We start from the raw sequence: 26,759 nt of genomic DNA on the forward strand, positions 1-26,759 counted from the left end.
TACATGTAATACATGTATTTAATTTTCCTTCCATCCATCTGATACACATGGTCAGTGTTGTCCCCTCTGGCAAAGCTGTTGATCTTCTAACATATCTTGATGATATTATTTTTTTTTATTTTAGTTTTTTATTCTGCTTGTGTGTGCAGTGTCCGGGTTAACATCTGTATGAAACATTTATAGATCTGTGGATATGGGCTCAGTGTGTCTGAATTGAAGGTGAGAGGGGCTTAGAACTCATCCCTCCTTGGGGTCCCATTTAAAACAAAGACCTGCGAGCGACCTCGATGTAGATGTGTGCCTTTGTGTGTGTGTGTGTGTGTGTGTGTGTGTGTGTGTGTGTGTGTGTGTGACTGTTTGCTACTTCAGCTTCAGGCACTCCAGGGCTTCTAATGTCCAGTAAAAACATTACTGTTGCTACAATATATCTCACATCTGACACATCATGATTTAGCTTTTGCCCAAAAATGTCCTGCAGAATTTTTTTTAAAGGAAAAGTATGTTAACAAACATTAATGCATTATGAAGCAGCATGAACCAACAACGAACAATAGATTTTTTCATAAATGAACATTAACGCATCAATAATTAAATAACAAAGGATGACATTTATTTAAATATATATATATATACTTTAAAACAAGGTTATAATTACTCTCAATCTTCTTTTTTTCCAAATCAATGTATTTTCTGTGTGTTACACAACTGTTTATTAGAAGATAGGATCTGATAGAACATTATACAAATGTATACCTTGATTGTATTGTAAGTCACTTTGGATAAAAGTGTCTGCCAAATGCATAAATGTAAATGTAGAATGTAATATGCTATAAAGTATACAGTACTTGTAAGATTACAGCATTTGTTAATCTTGGTTAATATGCATGAAGGAAAATGTACACTCAAACATTTTTACATTTATGCATTTCAATTTCAAAACAACATTTTATCAAATTCATTTGAGTAAGCTTTAACAAAATAAAATGTAAAAAAACGTAATATTTTAAACTTTATACAATTATATTTTTGAGTGAATTTTATTAATATAAATTTGAATAAAATATTGCAGAATAGGCTAATAATCCGTTTTATAACATCTTAGAAATGTTTTATATAACCTGAGCTTAATCATGGTTTATGTATGGAAATATATGAAAAAGTGCATAATCAATGGAAATTATTATAAATGGTTTCAGAATAGGCTAATACCCTGTAATTAGTTTTAGAACATTTTTCAACAAATGTTAAAGCTATAGCTTAATCATTGGTTAATATACATGAAAATACTGTGTTACTAAAGTAAATTATTCTAAGCTGTTGCAGAATAGGGTGTTAGATACACTGGCGGCCAAAAGTTTGGAATAATGTACAGGTTTTGCTATTTCGGAAGAAAATTTTTACTTTAATTCACCAAAGTGGCATTCAACTGATCACAAAGTATAGTCAGGACATTACTGATGAAAAAAACAGCACCATCACTATTTGAAAAAAAGTCATTTTTAATCAAATCTAGACAGGCCCCATTTCCATCAGCCATTACTCCAACACCTTATCCTTCTGTAATCATGCTAAATAGCTAATTTGGTACTAGAAAATCACTTTATAGTACCATTATATCAAACACTGCTGAAAGATATTTGGTTTGTTTAATGAAGCTGAACATTGTCTTTGTGTTTGTTTTTGAGTTGCCACATTATGCAATAGACTGACACATCTTAATGCATATTAGGTCAAAAATGGTAAAAAAAGAAACAGCTTACTATAGAAACTCGTCAGTCAATCATTGTTTTAATGAATGAAGGCTATACAAAGACAAAGGACAACTGGCTCTAACAAGGACAGAAAGAGATGTGGAGGACCAGATGTACAACTAAACAAGAGGATAAGTACATCAGAGTCTCTAGTTTGAGAAATAGATGTCTCATATGTCCTCAGCTGACAGCTTCATTGAATTCTACCTGCTCAACACCAGTTTCATGTACAACAGTAAAGAGAAGACTCAGGGGTGCAGGACTTATGGGAATAATTGCAAAGAAAAAGCCACTTTTGAAACAGAAAAACAAAAAGAAATTGTTAGTGGGAAAATAAACAACAGATAATAGGTAAAGAGTGTTATGGATCTTAACCCCATTGAGCTTTGTGGGATCAGCTAGTCTAGCTGTAGACTGTAAGGTGCGTGAGAAGTACCCGAAGAGACTAGACATCTATGGAAAATGCTACAGGAAGTGTGGGGTGAAATATCATCTGAGTATCTGGACAAACTGACAGCTAGAATACCAAGGATCTCCAAAGCTGTCATTGCTGCTTGTGGAGGATTTTTTGATGAGATCTCTTTGAAGTAGTTTAAGTTCTGAATTGTTTTTTTATATATTGTAATAGTAATTTTTCACATTATTAATGCCCTGACTATACACTGTGATCTGTTGAATGTCACTTTGGTGAATAAAAGTACCAATTTCTTTCCGTAAGAGCAAAATCTGAACATTATTCCAAACTTTTGGCTGCCAGTGTAGTATTACAATATTTTATAAATAAATAAATACAAATTATATGGCTAATATCCTTAAAACCAGAGCTTAATCATAAATAACACCTTTCAATGCATCTACTAAACTATGGCATTATCATTGAAGTTTGATATCGGGACTTCATCACTAGATGGAGCAGTGGTATAAGGAGCAAAATCACCCATTTCACTGTACACCAACTGCACCTCAGAAAACCTGCCTTTATCAAGTCACACGCTTTTGATGTGTGCTTGATTCATTTGATTTTTTTCTTCTTTGGAAGGCAGAGAGAAATGTGATGATGATTTTGTAAGCCTGATTTCAGCTGTGCCTTTATCCCATATATAATAGGTGCCTCATATTCAGAGTAAAACAATTCTGCTTTTAATATTTGACAGAGAGTTTGGTGCGCATTTGAGAACACATCTTTAATTCCCATGACTTTTTGATTATAGGCTTGTTTTCACCTAGTTTTCACCTAGTATTAACATGTTTTTAATGCATCACATGTGACCACTTTTAATCGGATCTTGTTGGGGGGAGGGTCTCCGATTTCATGACTACACATGTCACTAACTTGCTATTACATGTTGATAAACTGCAAAAAAAGTTGACAAAAATGTCCCCACACTGTTTCTCCTTAATATGTATTTATATATCCACCACAAGCATGATGACGCTAATGAAATGCTCACTATTTTAGTCGACCAGCTGTATTAATGTGTGCGCATCACATGATTCATGTTTCTCCAATTAGCATGTATAGCATGAGATGGATATCAAAGATGAATTGTGTATTTTCTTCACCTCCAGCCTCACAAAAACAAAAATAATGACTTTTTTTCCAGTAGGATTCCTGATCATTCTGCCATTGGCTGGGCAAACAGATAGTCCTGGCCCAAACCCAACATTGGTTGAGCCAATGTCATGTTGGTTGGGATGCTCAAACAAACAGATAAACGTTTTATTATAGTGATACAGAGATTACACTTTTCAGTGAAATGAATGTACACATGGCTTACTTATATCTGTCTCTGCTGGAATTTAGCTGAGTTTAGCTGGAATAAGAAAAAGTATTTAAAAATAATAAAAACAACAAAATGACGTAATTCCCCTTTAATACCAGGTGTAAACATCTACAGTCTAACTAAACATTTCTAAACAGATTTGTTAGAATTTTTTTTTTACAGTTAGCTGACTAATTTGCATCACAGAAGGGGTTATGTAAATCAAGTGAATTCATGTGCTTGCTGCCCTAGTGGAAACTAAAGGCAGAAGTTTCATTATGTTCAACAAGCGTAGAATGCTTTCAAACCGTGCTGACTCATGCTTGTCTCAGCAATTTCATATTTAGCACATTAGGGTATGATTTTGAGAATCAGGAACATCTGGCACTCCACCTGGTTTGACATTAACACTCCCAAAAAGCACAGGAGAAACCAGATATACAGCGAGGCTGGAATATGTGCCAGACTAGCTCATGATGGTGATCAACAGATGTTCTCTGCAGCTCATAATCACTGGTTCTGATATAAAACCTGTTTTACAATGCTTTATAAGACTTTATAAAGCTTGTCAGCATATTACACATCACGCGTTGGTGATATGAGCATTTATAAGCTGTACTGCAAACATGGCTTGTTAAGTAGTCTGTAGGATACTTATATAATTAACAGCTCCAAATGTTCAAAGTGGGCAAAAAGTTACAATGAACTAACTTTGACTAATGTTGATAATGTCCAGTTTATGCATGAGTCATGCAGCAAGTGAATGTTGGGCTGGTTAGCATAGTTAGCTCCTGCTAGTAGATGCTGTAATTGCATGATTCTATGGGGAAAAGCTTGTTTTCTTCAATGACTGTCATTCAAAAACAGCTAGCAACAAATAAATTGTGAATATTTAATTGCATTATTGTAGTTGTTTTGCATGTGCCAGCCTAGCAACTGCCATTGAGATGAATGGGAATGCTAACGGTTAGCTTTCCAGGTACTACACTGTAGATGTTTCTGAAAATATGAACATAAGATTACACACCCTGTGCTTTCTCCAAATCTCTAAAGAATTCCATCAGGGCCACCAAAACAGGATGTAAAACACTGTCTGAGAGACACTGATAGTGAAATATACATATTAATAAAGATGGAGATTCTAACATGGCGTGGACAATTCCCATTGCTGTAGAGAAGCAAGGTTTAACAGCCCCGATTTGTGCCAAGTCTTTCCTAAATTAGCATTAGAAATCACAATTAGCATATCACCAGCACAACCTTGAGAGACAGTGAGTTATTACTGTTACCATGGCGATAAAGGCTCAACTTTTAATGACCTCTCATCCCCATTCTGTCTTAATGAATGTGAGTCGCTGCATTCGTAATTTTGATTGAGTACTGCATAGCCTCCAAGATAATGGCTTTGATGATTTCTTAGCAAATTTGACGTGTTGATGACGATGAATCTCCTTATTTATGTGGTGATTCAATCTCAATTTTGATGCAAACATAATTACAGCAATGACATGCTTGAAATTGGTGGTTGATCATCTTTCAAAAAAAGTCAATGCAAAATGCAGCTCTTTCCATTTTACTTTTGTTATCTGACATATTTAAAAATGAAAAAAGATATTTAAAAATATATAGGGCACGACTTGATTTAATATAGTGGGAATTGATTCGATTGCATAACAGATTGGAGCCAGGTGAATTGAGGGTAGATGCTGAAAAGTAAAAGAGATTTGTGACATCATCAGAAAGTCATTTTAGAAGTGGAGAAACTTATTTCAGATAAACCATGCACAATAAGACCAGGAATGTGCATTTAGAAATTACATGGGGATCATTTTAATTTCATGTTGTCTTGAGACTGGAAATTGACATGTTGCTTCTGAAAATTCATGCACCACAAAAATAAGCCTATTTAGCTGAATTACTGACAAGCGGCAACCCACAATCAGACATGTTTTGTAATAATTCAAGCATGAACACATTTCCCTTTAGCACTATTAGCACTAGCAACCTCAAAGACATGGGTTCTGCTATAGTAAGCGTATACTAACTATAGTAAGCGTGGTTTGGTGGTTGTGTTTTCTTCAGTGACGATTAGGCCTAGGCATAGGATTGGGGTTTTGGTTAGAGGGAAGCGTTTCTGTTGACTGTATTACATCATTTACTAAAACTAAAAATACAACTCTCTTTTGGCACCACTCAGTGGACATTTCACCCAGAAACTGGAGTTTACACATGCCTGTAACATTCAACAACACTTCCAGCTTGGGCCACTGGGGGCAGCGATTCAAATTTCTGTAACAACACTTTGAACCTACTGTTGCAGAGTTTGCAGTGTGATCAGTTTGTTTAAAAAAAAGTGTGACATTTTTGCTTTTAGATTTAAAACTTGTTTCTATGAAATTCATTAAGACAAGGTTGTGAGGAGTAATATGAGACAATGTCTTCTATAACCGATGGCAATGTATAATTAATTCAACCATTTAAGAAAGTAGGAATACATCAATTGCTAAATTTAGGGGGTCAAGGAGAAAGGAATGTCAGTATGGTAATGATACACAGTCTTCTTTTTTTATAATTGCTCATAAAATGTCTAGAGATTTAATGGAATTCGTCGCTGACTGCACCACGATGGGTCACTGTAAATCTGTTAGCAAGAATTCCAGCACATTAAGATGATTGGACTTTTATAAATCACTTCGGAGTTTCACAGCAATACTTACTAACTTTAGTGGCCATGACAGAAATGTTGTGCTGGGCTATACTCTCCCTGTCCAGAAGCTCATTGGTTGAGATGGTTCCTCTGACGGGGTCAATATCGAAGAAACTGTCCAGATCACTCTTCCAGTCGATGGAATACCTGAAAAACATTTAGTTTCTATTTAGTTTTACAGATTACTTATTTATTTATTTTACTACAGAACTCTTATTAGGCTGATTTGGCTCAGGGTTAGTTTAGACAAGTGAAGTTACTGACAAGAGGCATCTCCCATCATACATTTTTGCATTAATTCAAATGTGTTTACCTTTTCTTGTGGTGCTATTGAAAGCGCATTGTGCAAGCAGCCTCAGATACATGGATTCTGGTCCCATGGAAACCAGGAAGTAATTTTGTTCACATAATAAATAATGAGCACAATTCAGAGTTTTAATTTTCTCTCTAAGATTTGTACTGTACTGACAGTAAGGTTTAGTCTTTGGATTTGGGTTAGGGCGTAACATTGTTTTGCATTCTTTTTGACTGTATCTGTTTATTTTGACTGTATCCTTTATAACAAAAAACAACTCACTTTTTGTGCCACTTTGTGACATTTCCTCCTAAATTGGAGCTCACTTGTGCCCATACATCAACAACACTTCCAGCTTTGGCCACTGGGGGTAGTGATTAGAATTTTGGTAAGCACAGACTGATTTCAGCAGAAGAACTTGAAGTTGCTGAATTCACAGCGAGATCAGTCTGCCTCAACTGGTGGGACACACAAATGGGTTGCAGAATTGTTTTGACAGGGTTTTGGACAGTAGGGTGAATACACACACACACACACACACACACACACACACACACACACACACACACACACGTGTTGGTCTACCTATCATTATGAGGACTTTCCATAGACATAATGATTTTTATACAGTACAAACTGTAGATTAAATCCCCTAACCCTAACACAAGCCCTAAACCTAACCCTCACAGAAAACTTTCTGCATTTTTACATTTTCTATAAAACATAATTTAGTATGTTCTTTAAGCTGTTTAAATTATGGGGAAACTAGAAATGTCCTCATAAACCACATTTATAGCATAATACCCTTGTAATTACCAGTTTGTTAACAAAAAATTGTCCTTGTAAACCACATAAACATGCCCACCCACCCACACACACACACACAACTGTGCTAAATGTAAATAATAAAAATGCAACTAACTATATATTTGAGCATATAAAGGATAGCAAAATAAAAAGCTTCTCAACTTTTAAAATCAAAGAGAAACACTTTTCTGTTAATGTTGATGTCAAGGGCTGTGCATCTAAACAAAATCTACAAATTTATCTGTCACTTGGTTGAAGCTAGCCAGATTAGGCAGATGGTAACATTGACAGATTGCATGACATGCCCTAAAAGCCTGAAAAAATTGTGCAAGGTAAAAGCAAATACAACTCTACATTAAATGTATTTTAAATGGTTAAAATACGATTTTTAGAAACATATATCATCTCTGTAGGTCCATGCAATGCAAGTGAATGGTGACCAAAAATGTTAAGTTCCAAAAAGCACATAGGCAATATTAAAGTAATCAAAATGACTCCTGTGGTTTAATCCATGTCTTCCAATCGGTTTGGGGTGAGAGCATACCAAAATGTAACTCCTTTTTTACTTTATATGGAAACTTTATTTCAAGCTTGATTACACTTCCTAGTTCTTGACGTATGCACAGAGCACTACATGGCTTCAAAGAGACTGCTGATGTTAAGTTTTATAATAGAAAAAGAGTTATATTTAGAATGTTACATTTACATTTATGCATTTGGCAGACGCTTTTATCCAAAGCGACTTACAGTGCACTTATTACAGGGACAATCCCCCCCCGGATTAAGTGCCTTGCTCAAGGGCCCAACAGTGGCATCTTGGTGGTGCTGGGGCTTTAACCCCCAACCTTCTGGTCAGTAAACCTGAGCCTCAACCACTGAGCCACCACTGCGCCACATGTTATCATTCAAAATCTATTGGATCACTTCAGAAGATATGGATTAAACTACTGGAGTTTTATTGATTACTTTTATGTGCCTGTATGTGTTTTTTGCATTCACTTGCATTGTATAGACCTACAGGACTGAGGTTTTCATCTAAAAATCTTTACTTGTTTTGTTTTTTTTTGCAGAAGAAAGAAAGTCATACACATTTGGGATGCCACGAGGGTAATTTTAATTTTGGGGTAAATTATGGCTATTTCTTTTTATTCCTTTTTTTAATTTTTTTTATTCCTCCTAAGGAAGTTTAGGAAAAACCTCTGAGACAACATTGAAACTATTAAGTCTCCTGAGCTATGAACCCACGAGCAAGAACATTTTCTTCTGGCCACTCAACGGGTATAGATTACTATTTTTGTTCTTGTTTCTCTTCTTCACAGCTTTGCACAGCGCTCATTATTTTTGATTCAGTCATGCGGCAAGTTAGCACAAAAATATATTGTACTTCAATGAATTGCTACAGTGTCTGAACAAGTTTTGAACATCTGTGATGCTGCGATGCAGTACTGACCTAGCAACCTTGTTAAGCAACCACATAACCACTCTTAGTGGATATGTTACATATGTCTTGGTGAGTCAAAGCACCACACTAGGCATAAACAGTAGGTCTAACAAGCGTCTACGGTTTATAATGGACTCATTCTCTCACAAACCCCTTTTCAGTCCTGTTCAGAAGTCTGGACACATTAATGCAAACTGATATTTTCAAGACTGCTTACTTATTAATTTATTTGTTGCTTGACCTAAAATTGAGGAAAGAGAAATGAAGTGGGAGCTAGTGGGCACTGTGCATATTTCCCATATTTCAGCTGCTGGCTTGTTAAATTTACTCAAAAGGTGGTAAACACAAAACCATCTGAGGATGTTTTGTGCGCATTTGCATTGGACTCTCAACAAAAGCCTTTGATGTTATGATTCTAAACTGTTAGGTGGCTTGAATCTCTCATAAAAAATCATCATAAAGACCACACAGAGACTGCAGTTATGGGAATATATGCATAAAACCAACACATCTGATATTTCTCAATTTGTTTTAAAATACAGCATAGGCACATTTCAAAAGGAGATGTTGTAAAATAAATTCCAATGCAAAAATAGGACTAAAAACCCTAAGGATGATGTACATCATATGAGGAAGTTTTAAATATTGATATCTTGACAATGGTCATCTAATCATAATCTACTAGCTTCTTTCTGCTTTTGAAGGCCACATATTTAAGGGATCAAAAGAGCTTTGCGCATGATGCCCTCTTTAATATTTGTAAAAAGTAAATAATATAAGATTCTATCAAACCAGTTTTGTTTAAATTTCTGTTTATTTTTTTTATTATTATTTTAATGAGAATAATCTTTTTTCCTAATTTACAATTAGTTGATCATTAACCAAATGTTTTTTTATTTTATTTTTTTATTGCAAATGTGGCTGACAGCCATACACACACACAAAACAGCCTCTACTTCAAAGAGATTTTCAATATGCTGCTTCATTAATCTTTACAATTCTACAAGATTATAAAACAAACAGACTGATAAACAAATGATTAATCATAGAGAGCATTTAGAGACCTGCTCTACGGACCCTTATCTGTGCTGAGAGATGAGACAGAACATCAAACAACTAACTTAATTCTCAGTTCTATTCCTCAAGGATGACATCTGAGTCAGGTAAGGACTGCTCATAATGCTGGCTGTGTGATACATAACTGGAATTGTATGTCATATTAAAAAGCACAATTGTTAGAGAATGAACAAGAACAACCTGGTCTCATAGAAACATTTTACTAAAACTAATTACTAATTTGTAAAATTGCCTATAACTTTACACAGAAAGGTAAGTAAGTGATTTTATCACACTAAAATCCTGTTAACATGCATATTGTTTAAGTCTTATGGCTGTACTTTTGAAAAAGTGAGTATTTTATCATTTTGGATTGCCCCATTCACTTCCATTGTAAGTGCCTCACTGTAACAGATTTTTTTTTAAGGTGCATTCAGCGATTTAGGGCTAATTTAAAAAAGTTTTACACATTAATGAATTAATTGTGTTTTTGTGAAGAGTGATCTGAATGGTGTACACTCACATGAGATGAAGACTGTACTCATGATAGTTTTCTATAAAAAGTGTTTTGGAGGTTCAGTAGCTGTACTTCCGAAGAAGGTCCGAAAAACTAGAAGAAACATCGGTACGGCATACACAATTTGGAACGAGAAAAACATGAGTAGTGATGCTGATGTTGCTTCTTTTTTGTTGGACAGCTAAGACATTATTAATTGCTTGGACCATTCTCTTAAATAGTATCAGTGGAATTTATAGAAATCTCATACAAGTTTCCCTCCATTTTTTTAAAACAATGTAGGTTAGTAATAGACAGTTTACAAATGCAACTGGAAAGCAACATGTAATTAACATCATGTAAATTATTTTCTTTGTTATCACAGTAAAAGTAAGGGGGGCCCATCCACCTCCTCCTCTATGAAATGGCATACTTCTTTGCTTGGAAACAAAACAAGTTCTTCAAATACAGTATTCATGGACATGCTACATTTTATCATCAAAAACCATTCTAATCTTCCCTTAACCACACCATTCTTTATCACTAGATAATTGAGGTTTATTTCATGCTAAGCAGTTCTCTAATACAGGTAATAACTGTCTTTTGTAGTGACTGAAGGCAGAATATAAATTAAAAAGAATTAAAACAGAAATTTACAGAGATGGACTACAGCACCGGAATTTCATCAGAGATATAAAACTATGAGCTGACAAAATTGCTACTTAAAATTTGGCATGACCCAGCTAAATGAAATAAGGATGACCATCTGTGTCACTTAAACTTCTTGAGAAACAAGGGCAAATCTGTCAGAACACACACTTGAAAAAAAACCAAAACTGGAAAACACATTCCAAGAGAAAGTTAAAGAATTGTTGCCCTGGAAACCTATGAGAAGCTAAGATAATCTATTCTGGACAATAACCAATTTGACAGAGTTAAAATGAGACATTTCCTTGGAACGCCTGATAATCATATGCTAACACTCCCCCAAGACCAAAAGAGCTTGATGACTTGAAGAATGCAGGCTTTCTTTGAAAGGATTCCTTGGTATTATCTTTAGCAGAATAAACTAATGCTCATAACTTCAAATGTACAAATGCATTTTTCATGTGTATACAAGTGTATCTCAGTAAATCTCATCTTAATTTAGGAACAACAGCAAAATGTACTGTAATGTAATTTTATCCTGCATCTAATCTGCTAAAGTGCCTAGGTTCAAGGTTTAACCTGATCATAATCCTGACAATTATGTTTTCCATAATGTGTAATGTATTGTTCATGTTTAAAAGTAACAAACTAATTAGTAGGAATTTTTATCATGCATTATAATTAAATGATAATTGTAATTTAATAAGAAGGTATGTCACGTGTAATATGGAAATGTCTGCCTGTTTATGTAGAGAATGTTGATGTTAACAGATGTCATGTCTTTTGCACCATTTCCAAGATATAAAGTTCATGATTACACATACTATTTTGAGCGAGAATTGTCAATAATCCTTTACACAAAGGATTGTAAATCAACTTTGAAAAGGACAGACAAAGTGACAATGTGACTCTGAAAAGTCAGTTCTGATTGGGTCAGGACACCTTTGGGGTGCAGCCAATTTCAGCTCAAATCTTTCCTGCTAGGAGGGTTTTGTCTCTGTAAAGGGATTAATGGAAAAGAGGAGGAGAGAACCTGCTTGAAAATATAAATATTATTTATTATTCAGCCTTTATCCCTCTCGGAAGCTTGATTAGCCTTATTATGAACCGGATGTGCGGAATCACGACCCGGCCCCGCCCTCCACCCTGCCACATTCCTCCCTCGTTCATTCAGGCCTTGAGCCCCTGGCATGACGTACATAGCCACCCCCCTCTTTCCCTGGGGAGGGGCATGCCTTCTGCCTCATCTGCTGGCAGGTTATTCCCATCTACCTGGATGAGGGAGGGGACAAGTGGATGGAAACAAAAAAAAGTGTGGCACCTACGCTTGGATACCTCTGCACTCTTGAGCTCGTGGCTTGCAGCCTCCGTGACTTGAAGAGTCCAAGGAAGCTCAGGACACGAAGTCACTTTCTGCTCCTCGTTTCACACCCGTGACGTGAGTCACGAGTCTTACTTGCGGAAGGCCTTCCTTCAAATACCCGCTTCATCATCCATCGATGCAACAGACCACAACTATCCACGATCTTAACCAAAACATCGACGGAACCACCAGAACGTTCTACAAAGAGCCCAAGAAACAAGCAAGCACATCTCCAGACTTTTGCTGAAAGTGCTGGTGTATTCTTTAAATAATTTGGTAAATCCGACTGAAAATCGATTTATACTCAAAGAAACGGTTCCAAGGCATTGTCCATTTTATCTGTAGAGATTTATTTCATTCACCTGTTACACTACTCACCAACCTGTTTTATGTTTGTATGTGTTAGCTTCATTTTTATTTTTAGATTAGCAATAAAGTCTTTGTTTGCATTAAAATATATTTTGATAAATAATCTCATCAATTGATTTTAAAGATCTTGCTTCAAAACTCATCCATAAAATATGTGTGTGATATTATTTTCAATAAGCCATGAGAATAATATTATTCCAATAAGTGAATTAATCATAATTCCCTTATTAAAGCTAATAATAATAGAAATTGTGAGTGGATACAATGAGTCATTGCATTATGATTTTAATGGTGTATAATTTTATTCAGACAAATAAACAAATTATTTGTCATTCATCTTTCTTATAATGGTTGTCCAACACTTCAAATTCCATTATAAATTTCCCTACATAATGATGGAGGTACGTGGCAATTTAATCTATACCGTGTACATCAACATTAACCGGAATTACTACATAATAATGACGTAGAATGCAGACAGTTTAATTTAATTCCTAACACACATACTGTTCCTACACAAATACCGTGACAAGTAGACAGTCTACAAAGATTATTGATATTAATATTGTTCGCTTGAATTCTGATGTTTGTTTCTAGGCAAGCAATTATATCAGTTATAATAAATAACTTTAGAAATTACCTCAAACTCCAACATTTTCCAGATGCAAATGATATTCCAAAGCTGGCGGGGCCAGCAGAGACTATCATGCTTATCCACATTAATAGATGGCAGCACAGCATCTAACACAACTGTCGTATCGGTACTTAAAGAACACGAAGAAGAGCAATGCTAATGCTAGCTAGATAACTACTAAATTCCCCTTTAAAGTAAAGTAAAAAATATATATATACAGTATATTACATTTACATTTATGCATTTGGCAGACGCTTTTATCCAAAGCGACTTACAGTGCACTTATTACAGGGAAAATACCCCCGGAGCAACCTGGAGTTAAGGGCCTTGCTCAAGGGCCCAACAGTGGCATCTTTGTGGTGCTGGGGCTTGAACCCCCAACCTTCTGGTTAGTAACCCTGAGCCTCAACCACTGAGCCTATATTGTGGCATATAGATATTAATATATATTATGCCACAAATGTTGTTGATTGAGCTTAACTTGTATTGAACTCAGAATATTCCATTAACCAACTACATTACAGGCTTCTTCAAATTATTCAAACCATTACAACATATGTTGGGAAATGATGACATTTGGAAACTGAAAACATAGCATTCAAACGAAAATGAATTAGTGTGGATGTGGCCTTAGGAACATTCTTAAGAAGTTCTTAGATTTTTTCCTGTTCATGTTCTTTTGGAATTACTGTAATTATGGGATGACAATTCATCAATGTTTATAAATGGATCCTTGTTGATATCAGTAAAATATGGAATACATTGATTCACCTCCATTTGTGCTCCAGGTAACAAAAATAAGGCATTTAAAAGAGAAATATGTTTTACTTTCTACCTTTCACTGTTGAGGCTACTGGTATATTGGTTCTTTTAACAAAATGTCACGACTGTCAATTTCTTAATGGTAATTCATATGTGATATGAATGCCCCATTCCAGAACACATTCATCACTCCGGACACAGGTTTGCAACCTAATAAAATGAATGCAACATTTTGTTCTTTACATACTGTAATATTACATAACTTTGTAACCATGGTTTAGTTTTTTTGGAACATCAAGTCCATGTCTGGATTTTGCACCTAAAAACTCTAGGCAGAAGAAGCTGTAAAAGTATTCTATCAGACTCTTGTTTGTGAATTATAAGTCATTGTTAGTGGAGCTCAAATAATCAGGCCCAGACAGAATCAGCGGAGTTGTTGGCATTTTTGGTGCTGTTTTTAAAATTTGGAAAAATTTGTTAAACTGAGCTGAGAGTACAAAAGTCTTAATTGCTGCTGAAGGCATTATCAAATGTGCTAAAAATATTAAGTAAACAGACACGCAAGGGATGGGCAGTGTGGAAAATTGTGTATAATAGGTGTTCTAATATTATGTTTTTAGTTTTTCAGCTAAATTTTGCACACACGGATTCTATAAGGGCCTACCAATAACCAATCTTCAAGTAAACAGCACATTGTGATATCAATACAACATTCTGGCTACGGGTCTAAAACCTCTTCTTTTTATTGGGTAACCCTTAAGAAATATTTTAGTTAGTGAACTTTAGTACACATGAAAAGCTCAGTTTCCAAAAGTCCATCCATTTTTTATCTCAGTGCAGCTTCGGCCACTGTAGCTTGAAGAAAACTTAAAAAGCTTTGGAGAAACTTGCAGAAACTTTCAAATTACAGTGGCACCAAAAGCACTAGCTACTTCGACCTTCTGCGTCACTCTGTAGGCCGAATGGACGTTGGACACTTGGACTTAAGTGGTATTTTTAAAGCTTTCTTACCCTCTCATGAAAACTCATTTAGGGGCTATTGTTTTCTTTTGAGGAAGGGCACATCTCCACTGAACAATGTCAAAGTTAGAAAGTGTCTAAATTATTAATCGAGGAATGCCACAACAACAGACTAACGCTGCACTTTCACACATAAAATCTTTTCTTTGTCCATTGTGCTGTTTTATGTTGAATAAAATATTCATACAGAAGTAAAATAACTTGTGTCATGGGATTGTCTTGGGTTAAGACCGCACAGTGGTGCATCAATGGCTCTTCTTCTTGTTCAATCTTTCAAAGTGCAACTCTAAAAAAAAACAATGGATTATAAAACTAGGTAAATTTTTCAACATGCTGCTGCTTTTACCTAAAGGAAGTCATGGTTTGATGGGATCAGTCTTTGAGTGACTGAATGCATGTTTGTGTGTCCATTTACAATTCAATCTCTATTCATTTTTTATTTATTCATCCCTACATAACCAGGGTGGAATTTATGTCCTTGACATGCTGGTGAAAACTATATGAGTGTGTGAACTTGAAAAGTTAATTCAGACTCTTTAAATGCACAGTTTGTGTAGCGTACCTGACTGGACTGTTTCCTGAATCGAGGTCCTGTGCGGTCACGGCTCCTATAATGGTCCCTTGTTGTGTGTCCTCGTAAACATCCATTGTGTAGGAGTGTTTGCTAAAGACGGGAGGCTCATCCACATCCAGAACGTTGATTTTCACTGTCACTGTGTCTTTAAATGGGCCAAAACCGTGGAACCGTGGATCCAGGTGCACATTTGAGGCCTCCACTTTAAATGTGTAGGCTTTTTTGGTCTCATAATCCAGTGGCTGTGGAAAAAAAAAAAAAGATCTGTGAGGGTCAAATTTATGAAGCCATTGCACCACTTGACCTAGAGCTATATTAGCTGGTATTATGCTGTGTCATACATATTTAAATGAAGTAATTATTATTTGAAATCTTTTCAGCACAAACATCACAATGTCTCCTTTTTATGTAAATTTGTCATATTATAGATTCTCAAAAATCAGTGGTATTTGCCTGGCTCAATTATCTTTGCAGTAATAACACACATGGGAAACAGGCAGTAAATGGAACTTTGCTCAAGAGACTTTTGTGTTCATTTTATACCAATCATAGCAGCAGTGCTTCATTAAATAATGAAGAAGAGTGTTACATCATAAAAAACACAAAAACGTGGATGCGAAAACAATGCAGACAGCGTGTACAAACAAATGATGTAATTCGTGGGTGAAATTAATTGGTACACTGCTTTACTCTCACTTATTAAATTCCATCACCTATTAAATTTGGTGAAATGCCCGTACGTTCGACAGCCACTGAGGTCTATGTTAAGACTTTTTCAATTATGAATGAATGAATGAATTTATTAATTATATTAGTCTCTCTAGGAGATAGCAAAAAGGCAAAGATCACATATCTGGCCTATATACGGTTTCCATCATGATCAATTAAGTTTGGTATCATCTTTAGTAGAAAACAAACACCACAGGTATAAATGAATGGCACCCACCGATCTGAAAATATATGGCTTATATGAGTTCTGAATTGTAGAAAAAAGTATTTCCATAGCAAGAAAAGGGGAAGTTGATGTTCTAAATATTAAACTATATTTAACTTGATACAGTGACCTAAAAATGTCATGTTTATGATGCAATACACCCAAGACGCAACACAAGCCCTTATAATAAATCTTGAACTGATTGACAAATTCACATGTGAAATGAATTGCTGTGAACTGTATGCCAATGATTGGCTAATGTTCAATAATATGGTAGTAAACAATACATTGTATTCTAAAGCTGATTTTTATATTAACTTGATTAACTTTTCTACCACAAGAATGTAATCCATTTTAAATATATGAATATATTTATTATATATAATAAATACAATTTTAAATATTTAAAGATAATTATGTATAATTATTTCATTATTATAAATTGAATTATTGTTATATGAGGGGCTTTCACAATATTTGTATATGCGATTAATTAATCGGGACACGATGTAATTAATTTGATTAAAAATGTTAATTGATTGACAGCCCTAATATATATATATATATATATATATATATATATATATATATATATATATATATATATATATATATATATACATACATATGTACATACATATATTAATATTATTATTTTAGTTTATTTGTTTTGAGTTTTTGACTTTTCTTTAAAGGGGCATTTAGGAGTTATCTAGCTAGCATTAGCATTGCTCTTCTTTGTGTACCATACTGTAAGTACCGATACGACAGTCGTGTTAGATGCTGAACTGCCATCTATCGATGTGGATAAGCATAAACGTCTCTGCTGCCTCCGCCAGCTTTGGAATATTATTTGCATCTGGAAAATGTTGGAGTTTGAGGTCGTTTTTTAAGTTATTAATTACTACTAATATAATTGCTTGCCTAGAAACAAAGGTCAGAATTCATACATATACACTGGTGGACATAAGTTTGAAATAATGAACAGATTTTGCTGTTTTGGGAGGTAATTGATACTTTAATTCACCAAAGTGGTCTTCAACTTGAAAAAAGTAATTTTGGTCAAATCTAGACAGGCCCCATTTCCAGCAGCCATCACTCCAACACCTTATCCTTGAGTAATCATGCTACATCGCTAATTTGGTACTAGAACATCACTTACAGCCATTACATCAAATACTGCTAAAAGCTATTTGGTTCGTTAAATTAATCTTAACATTGTTTTTGTGTTTGAGATGCCACAGTATGCAATAGACTGACACATCTTAAGGTCAATATTAGGTCAAAAATGGAAAAAAGAAACTGCTTTCTCTAGAAATTCGTCAGTCAAGACTATACAATGCTTGAAATTGCCAAAAAACTGAAGTTTTCATACAAAGGTATACTCTACAGTCTTCAAAGACAAAGGACAACTGGCCCTACCAAAGACAGAAAGAGATGTGGAAGGCCCAGATGTACAACTAAACAAGAGGATAATTACATCAGTAATTAGTCTCTAGTTTGAGAAATAGACGCCTCACATGTCCTCAGCTGACAGCTTCATTGAATTCTACCCGCTCAAGACCAGTTTCATGTACAACAGTAAAGAGAAGACTCAGGGGTGCAGGCCTTATGGGAAGAATTGCAAAGAAAAAGCAACTTTTTAAACAGAAAAACCAAAAGAAATTGTTAGAGTTGGCAAAGAAACACAGACATTGGACAACAGATAATTGAAAAATAGTGTTTTGAATCTTAACCCCATTGAGATTTTGTGGGATCAGCTAGACAGTAAGGTGCGTGAGAAGTGCCTGACAAGACAGACACGTCTATGGCAAGTGATACAGGAAGTGTGTGGACAAACTGACAGCTAGAATGCCAAGAATCTGCAAAGCTGTCATTGCTGCTTGTGGACGATTTTTTGATAAGATCTCTTTGAAGTAGTTGAAGTTCAGAATTTTTTTATATATTGTAATAGTAATTTTTCACGTTATTAATGTCCTGACTATACATTGTGATCAGTTGAATGCGACTTTAGTGAATAAAAGTACCTGTTCCTTTCCATAAGAGAAAAATCTGTACATATATATATATATATATATATATATATATATATATATATATAACATATATTTGTGTGGGTATGTAAGGAATAATTGACAACGGACCGCTGGATTATCTAAATATAATGGACACCCGAGTTGGTAATGGTATAAGTGGAATAACTGACTCCGGCCTGTTGAATTATTGAAAAATAATGCAGGTGTAATAATTCAACAGGCCGGAGTCAGTTATTCCACTTATACCATGGTTACCATACCATAAGGCATTGTTCACCGGAATTTTCTGGTTTTCATTCCTAAAATTCTCTTGTGAGTGGAACTACTTTCTTCTGCCACAGATTCAGAGAGAGAGAGAGAGAGAGATAGTTTGTATTTGAGTGATCGAAAGAGAGAAACTCAGAAACTGAGAGAGATCGCTTCTGGGATTAAATTTTTGGTTGCAACTCTCATCAGAAGTAACATTGCTTCAAAATCACCAAGATGTACGTTTAAGCACTTCTAACTAGTAAATGTGCGTAATGCGTATGATGTGTGTGTATCCACATGTGTGAGAGCTTAAGAGAGGGGGAGCGGTGTGCGAGGGTGTTTCCCACAGATATTTTAGATAATATAGTAACTGATGTATTGATCAAGCTTATCTAACTTTACAGCTCAAGAATTTGTGGCTAATTCCAAAACGTCACTTTAGAAATAGCAACGGAGGATGCGCTGCTTTTCAGCATTGGAGTAACAAGGTATTGTGTGTGTGTGTGCGTGTGTATGTATAGGTTTGAACGTATGGTAGTGCGGTTTAGACGAGGAGTGCGAGGGCCCTTTTCAACCGAAATGTAAATAAATGTAGGATATTGTAGACATAGCTTGTCATTCTTAACCGATTTACTTTAACCAATTCCTTTGTTTTAATTTGTTATTTTGTTGTGATATTCTGTAGGCTCTTTGAAATAACTGAAATAATTTGGTGAAGTGATATGGAACCGTTATGCGGTCAAGACCTGGAACTACTTCATAGCTGTTTGTTTACTTGAAAAATAAATGCACAACTTAGAATGTCCGTCAACCAATCAGAATCATAGGTGAAAGATAATCATGAATGATGATGAAAGCCAAAATATTATTAATTTACAGAGGAATCCATTACTTTGTAAAGGGGGTCAAAATGACTTGAAATGATTGTGTAACAAAAAGGTGGTAGCTTCATTATTTTATTTCTACACAGCAATACATAGGTTTATCACTAAAATTCAGTTGACTTCACCACACCTTGTTGCATTATATGCCAATTGTGTGAGTCCAAAAATGAGGAAAAAACACTTTTGTTGTTTTTCAAAACTTGGAACGCTAATAACTCCAGAACTATCTAACATAGATCATGAGGCATTTAAAATGTTGGTTTTCATCATCATTTATGTTCATCCTTCCTCAGAAAAAGTATTAGCAAAATAAAAAATTAATTCAGCTGGGGAATTTTCTGAAATTTGGTTGATTTGACATTGAATAAACCTATAACACTGTATACCAGTGGTTCCCAAACTTTTTACAGAGGCGTACCCCTTCAAACATTCATCATCATTTTGCGTACCCCTCTCTAATGCATAGATACAATTCACACAAGGTAATTTGAAAATATGTCTGTTTAACACAATTATCTTTGTAAAACAACTCCCTTATATTAAACACATTATGTTTTGTACATGTTATATTAATCATACACATACTGAATAAATGGCTTATCGATTGAGGTGGGAATGCTAGATATGATATAACTGCATAACTTGAAAACTCCCCCCCCATCACGTCACCACGGTATGCAAGAATGACTTTCGGTTCTGTGCCAGAAATTGTGCATAATTGCAGATACGGCATTGCTGGCCGACTTCGAGCATTGTGGGTAAATACCTGTTCAATGCACGTTCAGCTCAAGGTGCTTTTTTATGTCAACATCTGACACTGTTAGCAAGGTTGAGCTCATTTAGTGAAAAAACATCTTGCAACAATGTAAAAACAGTTCTCTAGAGTGCGAGTCATCAAAGCTGTCATCAAAGCTTTTGAACTTATACCATCAGTATCAAAACTCCCAATGCATCTAAACTTAAATACATATTATGTTTTAAACAGCGAAAAAAAAATACAAAATTAAATAAAATAAAATCTTGGACGACTGACATGTGCGAGTCTAAAACAGTGAAGTATTTTAATTGCTATCACTAAGCTACGTCACCTAGCACTGGGCTGGGCTGACGAAAACAGATACTTGTGTGATGCACGATGAATGAGTAGATGCGTTTTTTCAGCTGCAAAAGAGAGGGTTATTTCATAGCATATTTTTCTGACCTTTATGACACAACCATTTTGGTGTTTCTACACTAGAGGGCACACAAAATAACTTTTGCCAGTGAGAAATACAGTAACTGGGTTTGAATGTTATTTTAGACTGTGATGAAATTGAAAGAACGGAAAATCTCAGAATGTTATTCGCGTACTTTCATTGTCACCTCACGTACCCCCAGGGGTACACATTCCCCAGTTTGGGAAATACTGCTGTATGCTGTCAAATACAGCCAAATTGCTGTTGCTACTTTTCTTTATCTAGTAATTTGAACTCAAGTCATATCACACAATTTTTATTTGCTCATTATTTCTTAGGAGCATGGCCTATGACCTCCTGCTAAACCCAAAAGAGAAACTGCTTTGCCCCTTGGAGGCCAAGAGAAGCATTGATGTCAAGGTCAAAAGCTATGAAAAATGACAGAAAGGCAGTTTGTAAACAAAATTGCTTGATTTCAGAAAACAAAGGACACATGAAGTACATCTATATTCTTTATTATGCACAACACTTGTAAAACTGCCATTCCTTCCTAATTACATTATGGCATGTACCTCATTTTAACGAGAGCATACAAACTTTGTAATTCCAGTTTGGAACAAAAGCCATAAAATGCTCTCTGAATGCTATTTCATGTGGTTATATTCCATTTACATCCTTTCAAAAGGGTCTTTAGTGATTCTCATATTGAATTTTAAGTCTGGGTTTTCACAGTTGCATTACCAGATAAAGGCATGCACAGACTATATGATTTACTTTTCTTCTTCCTGATGCAATATTTTCATTACTTTCAGTTCCTCAAGTAAATCTATGCTTGTAAACAACTTGGCCACATAATAGCTTTCATTCGATTTGTATTAAGACTTGAAAATATAGAAAAATGAGAGATATTGGGACAAAAAGAACCACTATCCTCTCCACCAGACAAGAAGAATTCCCATTTATCTTACTGGAGAAGATGCTTTTTGCCTGCAGAATGGTGTAGTTATTGCAATCTAACAGCAGGCCATGCTAACCAGTCAAACCCTGAACCTTTGGCACCAACAGCGGCTTCATGAAAATTGGAAATGTGCTGCAGTAAGGCACATTTCAAGTCATTTGCTGTACTTTGCTCAGAAGATGTTAAATTCTCACTTTCTAAATGAATACAGGATCTGAAAAAAAGGAAAAAAAAATACAGTATGAACCGTCACACCGTGCACAGCCTTGAACCACAAACACATGGGCCAGCAGACTGTCAAAATGGTAATTAATGAGAAAGAAGAATTAATTACTTCTCTTTCTCTCTTTCACATAGGCTGATGTAATTGGAGTGATCATATGTTCTTCAAGCATGACTGATGGTAAAGAACTGCTCCATTACTTGACAAGCAAATTTTCAAATCAACACCTGCTCCTATTACCATATGCATCAGATTCCCATTTTGATGTTCACGATAGACTGCAATGTAAATTGAAAAGGGTGAACCAAACATGGCATCTCCCTGTTCATCCATGTCCATTACTGATGGTGGACAGGCATGAATGGTGATTAAATGTCAGAGGATGCTGCAGGATTATTGGAGGTGAAGAGGTTTAGCCATAGAAGAATGTCAAGAGCATCATTGCCCTTTTAGTGTGTTTGAGTGGCCACATCACCCCAGAAGCCTCGGTTAATGACTTTACACAGAGACAAGCTAAGATATTGAGGGAAAAAGAGACACATTTTTTGAAAGGTAATGACAGTGACTCCGAACTAATTAAAGGATCTTCAAGATGGTCACCAATCATGATCAAACTGATTCATACTATGAAGAATAAACTACACAACAGTTCCATCTCTGGAAGGTTCTTGATCAGTGGGGATTTCTTTAAGACTGCAAGGGAAGCTCAGCTTCCCCTATAATGTCAAAAAAATAATGGTCAAATATGTACTATTGTGTAAACAATTTATGACTAAAAATGCGTTAGAACACGTTCATCTCGAAGACGAGTTCGTTCAGAATCAGCTACATTACATATAGCAGGTCGGCTGACTCGATTTAGTTCTCATACATTCCCGTGAAGCGCCAGTGCATTTCCCTGTTGAAGCCGAAGCGCTCATTGACTTCAATGGGGCTGCTCTGAACAGTTTTTTCAGTGCTCGAAAATAGACGGTCATTGGATAAATGCTGCGATTATGTCCGCCCACGGACGCTCAGCGTCTCTGGGGGTGAATGAGGAGTGGGCTGGCCCGGACTCGGGCTTCAGCGTGATGATTGGAGGATCTGTCGAAAGACTGCATCTCCTTTTGATTGACAGCGAATCTGTACTATAAGAAGTCACTGAAGCTATTTCGCACTCAGTCCCATCGCGGATTTCTCAAGTGTAGTCGAAAGACAAACTGCTGCAACCTATTTCTTTATATTTGTTTGGCGAAATTGCTAGTCAATTTGCATAATACATTTCACACAATTATACACCACATTCCTTGTTTCAGTTTTACCAAGTTTAATATATTTTGTTTTAGAGCGCTCGTTCGTTCGTTCATTCATTCATTCATACAGTAGGCTAGGCTAGCGTCGTGACGGGTGAAACTGCGCACGATGGCAGACGGTGCTAATATTGTCGACCTGATTTTGGCAAAGCCATTTGAAAGTCTTCCTTACGAGGAAAAAATTTGAATTAAACAGCAGGGCAGATCAACACCTAAGATTGATTTAGTGCAAAAAATAGGGAAAAATAACAGGTCTTTTCAGCTCTCCTGGTATGACAAAGTTAGCTGGCTGACTGGAAGTGCTGTGACAAATAAAATGTACTGCTGGCCATGCCTCTTGATGAAACCATCTCACGGATGTGTTGTTTGGTCAAAAGTGGGGTTTGGAGATCTGTCTAACTTTGACAGGGCATATAAAAGACATGAAAAGAGCAATGAACATGTGAGTGCATGTGCAAGATTAAGTTGCATGGGCAGGATCAGGGTTGAGCATGCAATCAATGAAGGTGCTCGCATTCAAGTGACTAAACATAATGAAACAGTCAAACAAAACAGGGCCTTCCTAAACCGCCTTATTGATGTAACATCCTTGCTTGGCCGACAGGAGCTGTCATTTAGGGGACATGATGAGAGTAGTGAATCATCCAACAAGGGCCAAGTAACACAATGGGCCAAGGTCGTTTAAGCAGCCTAGCTCTGCTGGCCATTGAGAAGACACTGGTCAAGTCACTGGAAAAGACGCCTAGTTGGTACGACAGAGTCACAGTGCATTTTCTCGAAAAGGAACGCAGGGCAGAATTTACTTTTAAATACGTTTATAATGTAGGCCGAAAATGAGCTTCCCCTCTTTGAAAGACCAGCAGCCGCCACTGTTCTTGATGGTTTATATTTTGCCAACAATACTAAGCTCAATGTTTTGTGATCACCACAGAGCCACAATATTTAGGAAAAAATAAAGAAATAAGGTACAGTTAAAGGTACATGGCATTTGTATACCTTTAAAGAAACACAATATGTCAGGGTACAATTATGTACCCAACATGCCTTATAAATGTTATCTGAAGGTTCACAATAGGTGCCCAGTGACAGCTCTTTTTTCCTGAGTGTACACTTTTCAGAGGAATTGTCTCTGCATATTAAGCTGGGATAGGAGAAAGCTTTTTAACATTGACAAAAAGGATATTAGATGCAAAAGAATTGCAGCAATATGACCTGGATCTAGGAAAACCCCATCTTTTAGTCCTGGAATTCCTTAGCGTCATAAATTAAAAGATTCTGCTTGACTAAAGCACCAAGAAATCTAGTGAAGCTCACGTTTGGCCACTAAAACTAACAAAAGAGTCTTGTCCTGATAGCATGTGACTTCAGAACTCCATGCTTCTGAGGAAATACCCCCACATTTAAAGTTCTGGCCTGACACTGCTATTAAGACAATCTCTGAAAAGAGGCCCCTGGGTGCAGAGGTCACAGCAATAAAGAACAGAGTGAACCAGCTTCCTTTGACAGATCCTCCTGAATTACAATGAACAAAACAACGGCAATTCTATGACTCTTTATTCTAGATGATAATTAGTCATGAGATCCTCATTGTTCTGCAAACAGCAGCTAAAAAGGAATCCATGAACGTTGTACTTTGCTTTCCTTCTTTCTTCTTACATTAAAACATAATTTAAATGCAAATTAATATTTCATGTCCATATTAAAAATATCTATATAATATCTATATAAATGTTGATTAAAATGGTCCATGGACACGTTGTGTGCCAACTACCCAAATACCAATATATATTGCATACAATGTTGTGCCTGTCAGTTATGTTTTCCTATTTATCACAAGAGACAAAATTGGATGTATTTTATATGGCTTTATGTATTTGTAACAGATGCCTTTGGTCTGAGAACACTGCCAAGAAGGCTTTGGAGATCGTTAATCAAAATCAGGTAGATCAAAGGCCCCGGGAAAGGTGTTCGTAGTTCATGCAGTATGTGTGTATGTGAAGGAAATACTTATTTCTGTGAAGTGTCTGCTGATATTTGAATATTACAAGAACAAAAGACATTTTAAATGCAGCACTTCATGCTGGTGAACCCTTTGATGTGGTAATGTGCTCCCTCCTTGCACTAGTGTGAGCGCCAACAGAGGAACCCAGATGAACGCAATCCGAGCCGTCAACGGCATCCGTGGGAATTGAATAACTGCGCACCTGATCCTGAAACATACATCATCTTTTGTGTAAGTACAGATGCTTGGAGCTGCTCAATGCAATGTAAATATGTCCATCATTAGCATTCCATTCATGTTTCTTTCCACAACACTAAGGGGCTTTTTGAATGCAGATATTTTTTTGAGACAAGTCAACTTCCTCTGGAGAATTTGTGCTGCGACTAGTGCTGATGATGTGAGGGGATTTTGATGTAAAGTTATATTTTTTTCCATTAGCATTTGGAATAGTGCTTATTCTTGGCAACCAAAACTAAGTCCTGCAGCCGTTTTACCCAAACAGCCAAATACAGGATTTATTCTATTCTTACGTAAGAAGATCTTTGTGAAATCAATAGCTATTATTAAAGCCTGCCCTATAATCCTGAGGGCTTCTTGGCACGCTATCAATATACCATCCCATTAGTATGCAGAACTTGCTTGCAGCCTTTCGTAGTGTAATGCAGTTTGCCTTCATCTAAATAAGATTACAATATGAAAGTGCCCTGAAAGAGTTCTCTTTTTGTTGTTGTTACAACGTGCCTCTTAGCCTTGCCCTGTGAAATCGCGTTTATAGTGATGTTTTCTTAAGAAGGCAGTTCAATTCGTAGGGGCCAGTCAGATGCTCTCAAGCAGACTTTCCTCTATGGTAGATCGAAATAGGATTTAATATTTTTATTAAGAGCTGGATCTGTTGTTGGGAACAATATTACACTAACACAACTGCATACTTACCCCTTCTTCTCTTCCTGTTTTGACCTAGTCAATCAAGTAACTGTAGTTCAACTGGAAGCGACAAGCTAACAATGCCAAGGTGTTGGAATCAATTTCCAGAGAATCCATGCACAGAAAAAATGTAAAGCTTGACTGCACTGTAAGTCACTTTGGATAATATTGTCAGCCAAATACATAAATATAAAATGGGATTATAAATGGGATAAGGGATTAAGATCTACTTCCAATGCACATGCGTGCCAGTACAAACTCAAGGGCCATTCACAGCGAATGCGTTATAGCACTAAAAAGGTAGACTAAGAATAGAACAGAACGGAGATGTCTCAAGGCACGTCTAAATTCTTTTTATAGAGGAAAGCCATCTAAAATATGCAACAATAGATGCAA

The 26,759-nt window shown here is 36.0% G+C and overlaps 1 protein-coding gene across 1 annotated transcript in view; it reads right to left on the minus strand.

Moving 5' to 3' along the window:
• Positions 1–26,759, minus strand: part of LOC127633248 (cadherin-12-like) — a 135,153-nt gene that overhangs the window by 20,538 nt on the left and 87,856 nt on the right. Inside the window, exons 6-7 of the mRNA XM_052112199.1 lie at positions 15,675–15,928; positions 6,232–6,368 (exon numbers count right to left, since the gene is read on the minus strand). Coding sequence (XP_051968159.1) covers positions 6,232–6,368; positions 15,675–15,928 — 391 coding nt within the window. The remainder of the gene's footprint in view (positions 1–6,231; positions 6,369–15,674; positions 15,929–26,759) is intronic.

Source organism: Xyrauchen texanus, chromosome 40, assembly GCF_025860055.1.
Source record: "Xyrauchen texanus isolate HMW12.3.18 chromosome 40, RBS_HiC_50CHRs, whole genome shotgun sequence".
NCBI classification, from domain to species: Eukaryota; Metazoa; Chordata; class Actinopteri; order Cypriniformes; family Catostomidae; genus Xyrauchen; species Xyrauchen texanus.